The sequence below is a fragment of the Trachymyrmex cornetzi genome, unplaced genomic scaffold (genome assembly GCF_001594075.2).
Source record: "Trachymyrmex cornetzi isolate Tcor2-1 unplaced genomic scaffold, Tcor1.1 scaffold579, whole genome shotgun sequence".
Lineage (NCBI taxonomy): Eukaryota > Metazoa > Arthropoda > Insecta > Hymenoptera > Formicidae > Trachymyrmex > Trachymyrmex cornetzi.
In genome coordinates this window covers 1453541-1461933 of record NW_017299892.1, presented here as the reverse complement: position 1 = coordinate 1461933, position 8393 = coordinate 1453541, and the positions used below count along the sequence as shown (strand labels likewise).

Sequence of the window (8393 nt, the reverse complement as noted above, 5' to 3'; positions counted from 1 at the left end):
AATTCGATTACTCCCTTCGCAAAGATTAAAGTATATATCAAAGTTAATTATATAATACGTCCATTAATTTCGAGATACGTGATTCAAACTGAGATCGTAAACTGTATAATAAAACGAGCATTCTTGAATCCTATGTACAAGGAACATAATAAATATAAGAAAGATGAGGTAATCAGGGACGTAAACGAAATTTAATACAAAGGAATCAATCATTAATATATAAAAGAGAGAGCAGAGAATACAGACGAGCATAAAAATTTATGATATGCTTCTTTATTTATTATTACGTATTGTATATACGGTATGATATATACGATCTGTACGTATAAATCGACAACGTGTCACGCTTGTCTTACTACTCGTTTGCATAACAATAGTAGAATGCTAAGTTATAAACGTTTGCAGATTACAGATGTATCTTTATACTCCCTGGTTTACTTCTCTCTGATTATGTCCGTACAAATATGGAATTCAAATTTCAAAAATATCGTACTATTTGTGTGTAGCACAAGAACGATATTATAGATAGATAATTAATTAACAGTAATTAGAATTAAATCGATTACATACTCTTTATTGTCTCGACTTCTCAGGTACAGAGAAGCTTGAGTATCAAGAATGCATTTATCATTAATTTTTAAGACTAGTGTGTAACCATAAAGATATTTGATACTGTATGTATTTTTTATTACACCCGCCGAATGTTTTATTTTATATTTATGTATGTGTACTAGTAAAAAATATAAGAACATTCTGAAACCCAGTTTTTATCCATTCACACATGCAACAATAATAAATACGAGGCTGGAATGACGACACTTGTTAATACAAGTTTTTCTGTTTATGCGTAATATATATTTGGTTAATAGATATTGTTAAAAAGCTCACGTTAAAATATATCATTATAGTTAAAATATGCGCTGTAGTGATCATTACGAATAATCTGATTAGAAAATCAATAATCACTCAATCAAAAATTATTGGGGAATGATTATTCTAAATAATCTGATTAGGGAATCAATAATCACTCCGTCAAAAACTATTGGGAAATGATTATTGCAAATAATCCGACTGGAATCAATAATCACTCCGTCAGAAACTATTGGGGAATGATCATTGTCAGCAATCCGATTATTGGATAATAAATAATTACTATTAAAGAGCGAATAATCACTATTAAAATTCAATAATGATTATTGATATTCCAATATTTCATTTCTGTAAAGGGAATACATGTTTGTCCATATAGTAAAACATATTACGTTTGAAAATATAATCGCACTAATTACCGCGTATTAAAGCTCTCAATTGTCCGTGTTTTAATTGTTATCAGTTTAATATCTCGAAAGCTCAACTTGTATTTTTATTTTTCTTTTATTTATACGCTTCATTTAAGTGTATTCATGTCTATTAATACCTCGATATTTTTATCAAAAAAAGAAAAAAGGATTCGTTTTATTTAACTTTAAATTAAAAACAACATGTTCTAACATTTTGTATAATAATAAATTGAAACAAAAGTAACTTAAAATAGTATCCTTTATCATAAAGGAAATCTCATCATGAAGGAAACGGTTTTATACCAAAACCGCGTCCTTCCGTTCAATTGAATTGGGACCCTCATTAATTAGAGCTTTAATTACATTTGCGGTTATGGTTCACCACCGACGCTTTGCGATTATAGTAGTCGCATTCAAAGGCGTAACTATACGCATATTACGAAGAAATAATAATTTCTAAAACAGAAGCAGTTCTACAGCATATAATCACAAGAAATATTAAATGTAAAAATGCATCTAATTTAAAAAAAAAACCATATCGGAAAAAAAATAGAAAGTAAAAATGTTCAAAAATAAATAATACTTGTTTTAAATTATGGTAATTAATAGAATACGTATATATAGCGTTATAAAGTTGCGAGCAGGAATAAGTGGTGAGATGTTTAATGTTCGTTGTGGAAGGGGAAAGATGAAGCTGACGACAACGAGCATATATAGCAGAGATACCATTCTATTGAGTGGCAAAAACGTGAAAGCATTGATCACCTTTGCTACCAGTTATATTCCTCGAGTATAAAAGTACGACATAAACGAATTGCATACATACTTCAAGTGTACGTTTTATGTGAAGAGCGTGGTTTCTTCCGTCCATACTTCTATATTCATTCTTGTACGAACAGTGTATTACGCATTATCATAAAACAGTGAAACGTGAATGTCGAAGATCAGATGAATAAAAGAAGATAAACCAGTATAAGCGATCTCTTAGTGTTGCGTTGTATATAACATCCAAACTTGTCTATGAACGTGAATTATTTAATATTCTTTTCTTCTATTTTCCCATAAATTAATATAAGGAATACATAAAGAAAAAAGGGTAATGAATATTTTGCTAATAAAATTAATTATTCTACATTGGTTGAAGTATAAAGACTAAAAAGAGAAACATTACAAAGACACTATTCTGAAAAATGCATTTAAAATATTTATTTCATCTTGGAGAAAAAATAAAGCATATATATACACAATTCAATTTATTGCTAATTGTAGCTTCCGAGAATATTACAAGATAAAAAATTTTTAATGCATTTTTTTCAAAATAAGCTTTTGTTTACATTCCCTTTTCTCTCTCTATTATACTTTCAAATTTCAACTAAAATTTTATAACTTTATACAAGTTTACTACTTAACATCCATAGATAAAATTATCGAACTTTTCAACTTGCTCTTATTCCAATAAAAAACGAAATATTTGTCATGCATAGCTCCTATCGCAAGATCACAAGTGCTATAGTGTCTGGCAAAAAAATGAGGTTGCTAATCGTATCTCTAGTCTTTGTGGCGATGATCACTATTGCGAAAACACAAAACGAATACGCGACCAAACCAGGTTCGTGTCCACCTGCCTTACCTGTGCAGTTCTGCGGACGATCCTGCTACATTGACGCACATTGCGCGGGAATCGGCAAATGTTGTCAGACTCGATGTGGAGGCTCCATTTGCTCCATGCCCGTCACGATGACGCGATCCCAAACAGGTAATTTCTTCAATACATTATGTCTGATTTATTAATCTGAGACAGAAACATTGATCCGACATTTTTAAACAATTATTATTATTTTACTACAAAATTTAATATTGCACTAATTGTAAACTTTATAATAAAACAAAATTTATATAATTTTATCAATATATTTTTAAGAAATATTTGGCTCTAATTTTTTTTTTTTTTTCCATTTCTATTGCAACTTATAAAGAAAAAACTTTTGGAGAGGAAATTATTTTATTCTCCTGAACAGTTATAATTTTGGTAATTTTTTGTTGTCATAATTATTGTGTTGTGTATTATAACTAGAATATTGTAACAATATTTATAGATAAGCGCAATAAATTAATCATAAAGTTTACAAGTTTATAATTGAAAAATTAAATAATCTGTTGAGCAGAGAAACCAGGATCTTGCCCATCGGTACCGACAGGAAGATGGGTATGCACATCGACTTGTAATGGCGACAACGATTGCAAAGGGACATTAAAATGTTGCAAAAATAGATGTGGAGCCCTAGCCTGTCAAAAACCAGAAATACAAGTACCCGAATTCGTCGAAAATCCAGTTGGACCGATTGTTCCGCGCTTCGGAAATGATTATATTGATTACTATCCCTAATCTCGATTTTTATGTGCCTATTACATTTATATAATAATTAACAAATCTAGCACTGATTTCATAACGATTATCTCATTAAATAATAAAATAATTTTTAGTATTAATTTTATTTCTTACTAAAACTTAACGTGTTTACAATTTTATATATATTTTATTAATAATTAATTTTTATACAAACAATCTATCAATAATCTTCTTGTCTGCAATTTGATACAATAACGCGATAAAGACGCATATTTAATAATATAATTGCGTCATTGCTGCAATTATATTTTTGTCATCTAAAATTTAAGTTAGCAAAAATTATTAAATTATCATATACACAATTAAGAAAATAATTTGTATTTTTATTTTTTAATTTATATCTATCGCATTTCCAGATAAATTTATTAAACATTAACAAAATAAAATAATAAAATTTATGTAATTAAAATTACTAAAAGGAATCTAGTTATACATCTCAGAGGGTTATTTAATAAATCTTTACTAATCGATAATTCTAATAAACAGTTTGATATAAAGAAAGGCCAAGGTTATGCAAGAAGTAATATAAAAAAAACGCACTTATTACGAGACACAGATATTATATATTATTATGATTCAGACTCGTAAAATATCACCTCAGTATATAAATGTATGTCGATATAACGCATTTAATTATACTTAACCTTTATTTTTAATATATTATATTTTAAGTAAATATTTTAGTAGCTAATTTGATAAACAAAGCGAACTGCAAATCTATATCAACTCTATGTAATTACCACATAATTATAGCTTTGCTTTATTTGACTAATCGATTCGAAATTCGAGGCAATAAACAAAGATTGAACAACTATAAGTATTAAATTAGAATACATTAAACAGCTATTTATGAAGCACGAAAATTCTAAATAACGAGAAGATAAGATTTATGAAGCATGAAAATTCTAAATAACAAGAAGATAAAATTTATGAAGACGATTCTATAATTATACTTTCAATCAGTAACTAAAAATAATTCGTGATTACTATAAAGATATCATCATGTATCTTATCTAAAAAAAGATATCAGAATTTTTTCTAAATTCAAATTATTCTTTAAAAATATAGAAACAAATTATAACTATATAAATGTCAATTAAGTAAGTACTTCTAGCTAAATTAAAATAAATCAAAATAAATGTAAATTATAAGTTATGGACCTTCGGCACAACCTTCAACAGTAATCAATGTTACCGCTCGATTTTAAAAAGAACGCATACGTTTTGTTGTTATTACAACGTTAATAGTTGAAACTGTAATGCTAATTATGTGATTAAGACGCTTAGCGGTGCATAATATCATCACGATGTAACATGTGAAGAAAGAGAAAAAAAGCGCTCGAGTTCAAGTAAACGGTATCGTGAAGACTTTCATGAATCCACGCTATAGCGAGTTACTAAGACAAATAATGATTTATTCGTTATATATACTCTTCTTTCGTCACATACTCGATCAATATCAGAGAGGTGGAAAGCGTTATAAAAGCTGATGTTATTATCATTGTGCGTCTAGAAGTCTCATCAGAACCACACCGCGGAGTTTTAATCAAATATCTAAGAAACCAACGACTCGTAAAATGAATCGTGAGTATTTAAACTGTGCAACCTTGGAAGTTACAGATGCTACGCACTTCTGAGAAAGTAATACACTACTTCCATGTAATATCATTAACATAAGTCAAAATCATAATACGCTTTAAAGTGCTTAGCAATTCGTTGAACAAAAGCACTAGGTTAATTCTATTAAATAAATTATATAAATATATAATTAAACTCTTATTGGAGGAAGAATGTGTATTTAAATAATTAATTTAATATTCAACGCGTCATCGAAATAATTAATATTAAACAATTATATGTTATGTGATAATACGATTAATTTCTGTGAATGACACGTACCTATATGGTCTCTCTTTTAAGGTTGCTCATATAAATTGGTTTATAATCTTACATTCTCTGAAATTAACATAGAGTTTGTATAATATTTACTTTCCAGGAAGCTTATTACTGTTCGCGGTACTGCTAATTTTTCTGATCACCGACACATCCTCTCAGATGTTTTGTAAGTAAACACTAATCATTTACGCACAGAAAACTAAGAGAAAACGTACGCAATTGTATTTTGGTGTAGCTTTCATGTAATGGGAATACCTATTCTATTTTCAGTTCATGCTCTTTCTCTCGCTCTCTTTCTCTTATTCTGATTTAATTGCAGAATTATATCAAAAGTGAAATGAATGCATCATTTTTTAGATACTTATGTCTTGTCAGAAAGTAAAAATTCTAAAGTAGAATCCATTTCTTCTCTCACAAATTGAATATAACCGTTTACCTCTTAACATTTTTTTTATTTTTAACAACTTATAATATAAAAATTATTAGCATCTTAAATTTTTTGCCAATAATAATCAATTCCAAACTTTTTATAAGAAAGAATATATCTACACTTTTTCAATTCTAGATGATATACGTAGAAATTTCATAGTTTAGATTTAGATTTAATTTTGTAAGATGTATATCTGCACACATAGGAAAAGAGAATGACGAATGCGATTGATACCTAAACTACGTAATATTCAATTATAGTATTCCCGCGAATGTGCACGTCAGCGAAATAAACGTGTCAATTGTGACTCTACAACTCACGGTTAACTTGCAGAGCGATACTGTCATTTAATCAAAACGTCAAAACGTTCAATATAAAGAAAGACAAGGCAATTATTTCTTAATAATGTGTTAAAAAAATAATGACGATGCAATAAACGATTACTGTTTATAATACTAATATTTTAAGATGCTAATTACTAATAGTATTGACAAATCACAACCGCGAGAATCGTAAAGACTAAATAAAACAAACGCCCTACAAATTAATCCAAAGAAAATCAAGGAGTAGCTCTCCTGTTTGTTATAAACATCAATCATTTTGTAGACAAAAGTGGTAACTGTCCGATGAGGAATACCGTGACCAATTGCACTCCCAGGTGTATAGGAGATGGACAGTGTCCGTATAATCAGAAATGCTGTCCAAACAAATGCGGCCACACGTCATGTGCCGACACAAGCCCAGTTAATACCGGCAGCGATGGCGGATACAAAGGCTCAAGCAGTATGTACATATGAAAACGTATATGTTCTGTATTTTTATAAAAGATAAAATTAATCCTTTGCGGTCCTTCGCGTCGAGCTGAACTCGACATACTTCGCGGTAACTCATCGCAATTGAAATCGGTAAACTATATTTTTGACGTTTTTAGAATCTCTATAAATTCCTCCAGACAATAAAAATTTCTCATGAATCATGTTAGATTCACCAATTAGGTGAAATCGAAGACAAAATATTTAATCTTCGCTCATTTGTTAAAGAGAAATTCAATCGCAAAGGATTAAAGTAGATTTATATACAAATGTATTTAAAAAGAAGAAATATGAATCTTGCAATCTTATTTCTCAAGTGGCTTGAACTATCGGGACATTCCGTTACTTATTTTTATAGATCAGGATGTTTACTGCAATGGAGTGAAGTGCGCCGCATACGAAAAGTGCCAATATGACCGCAACACCAGGCGTGACAAGTGCACGCGTGTCTAGATCCACGAATTCTCGATCATTGTTACTATATGGCAAACGGGTATCTGATGAAACTTGATTTATAAATTACAGAAAAAAAAACAGACTAGTTTCTTTCTGAAAAAAATGCAAAATCGGCATTTCTTCCTAATTTTCTTATAACACGCATTTATTTAATAAGATTCTTTTATTTTTATGGGCAAATATCACGATTAACACATGCATTTATAAATAAACCTATAAAATAAATTTGAGATTTTCTGGATAATAAAAATTACGAAATTATATAATATACATATTATTACCTTCTATAAATATTTTTCTGTATTTAGAATTAATTCAGAATTTAATTGTAAAATGCACGGAGTAAAAAGGAGATCAAACTCAATAAGCGGCCGGTCCCGAAAAAAATGGGCTCGAAACACGGTGTGGGAAAAGCACTTTTCAGAAGACAAATTCGAGCGCTCCTATCGGAGAAAACTCAACTTATGCCCGTTTCCACTAATGTAGATTAACTTTAATCTCGGTTCAACTTACTCTTCGTCTTTTTCTAATCTTTAGAATTCTAAGGATTAGAAAAAGACGAAGAGTAAGTTGAACCAAGATTAAAGTTAATATACGTTGGTGGAAATGGGCATTAGAGAATTTGATAAATATTTTTCCTCCCATTTTTTTGTAATTCTGTAAATTTATGTATTTTTATGCGTACAATATTCTGAGAAGGAAAGTTGTCTTATTGCATTGTGTGCACCAGTTCAGAGAGTGCAGTAATAAAAAACAGACTTTATATATTCTTTTAAATCCGAGAGAGAGAGAGAGAGAGAGAGAGAGAGAGAGAGAGAGAGTCTAATTGAATGATTTGGAAAAATACATTACATTCAACTTTTAGGTTCGCTAAACGCATTCACACACAATATTTTAAAGTAATTATATATATTCTCTAAAATAATTATATATTTTTTAAAAATCTTAACAAAAATAAATTTGTATAAAAGTTTAAAGTAATTTTTAAGTAACTTTCCTTTATCTAACTTAGATATAAAAGGAAAGTTACTTAAAATTTAGATAAAATAATTATACATATTCTCTAAAAAAGATCTTAGCAAAAATAAATTTGTATAAAATTTTAAAGTA

The 8393-nt window shown here is 29.0% G+C and overlaps 2 protein-coding genes across 6 annotated transcripts; both read left to right on the top strand.

Annotated features, from left to right (window-relative positions):
• The first annotated feature begins 1990 nt into the window (after window positions 1-1990).
• LOC108766320 (WAP four-disulfide core domain protein 2) lies at window positions 1991-3726 on the top strand. Of its 4 annotated transcripts, none has more exons than XM_018515520.1 (3): window positions 1991-2113; window positions 2765-3036; window positions 3446-3726. In XM_018515520.1, exons 2-3 carry the CDS (start codon window positions 2808-2810, stop codon window positions 3664-3666), a joined length of 450 nt encoding a protein of 149 aa, XP_018371022.1. In that variant the 5' UTR covers window positions 1991-2113; window positions 2765-2807; the 3' UTR covers window positions 3667-3726. The 4 variants fall into 4 exon arrangements, with proteins under 4 accessions (XP_018371022.1, XP_018371023.1, XP_018371021.1 ...); XM_018515521.1 differs by having other exon boundaries at window positions 1991-2277; XM_018515519.1 differs by having other exon boundaries at window positions 1991-2376.
• A 1286-nt stretch (window positions 3727-5012) lies between these two features.
• LOC108766321 (waprin-Rha1) lies at window positions 5013-7473 on the top strand. 2 transcript variants are annotated; one of them, XM_018515523.1, is made up of 4 exons: window positions 5013-5273; window positions 5686-5751; window positions 6622-6798; window positions 7186-7473. In XM_018515523.1, exons 1-4 carry the CDS (start codon window positions 5267-5269, stop codon window positions 7278-7280), a joined length of 345 nt encoding a protein of 114 aa, XP_018371025.1. In that variant the 5' UTR covers window positions 5013-5266; the 3' UTR covers window positions 7281-7473. The 2 variants fall into 2 exon arrangements, with proteins under 2 accessions (XP_018371025.1, XP_018371026.1); XM_018515524.1 differs by lacking the exon at window positions 5686-5751 and having other exon boundaries at window positions 5017-5273.
• The last annotated feature ends 920 nt before the right edge of the window (window positions 7474-8393 follow it).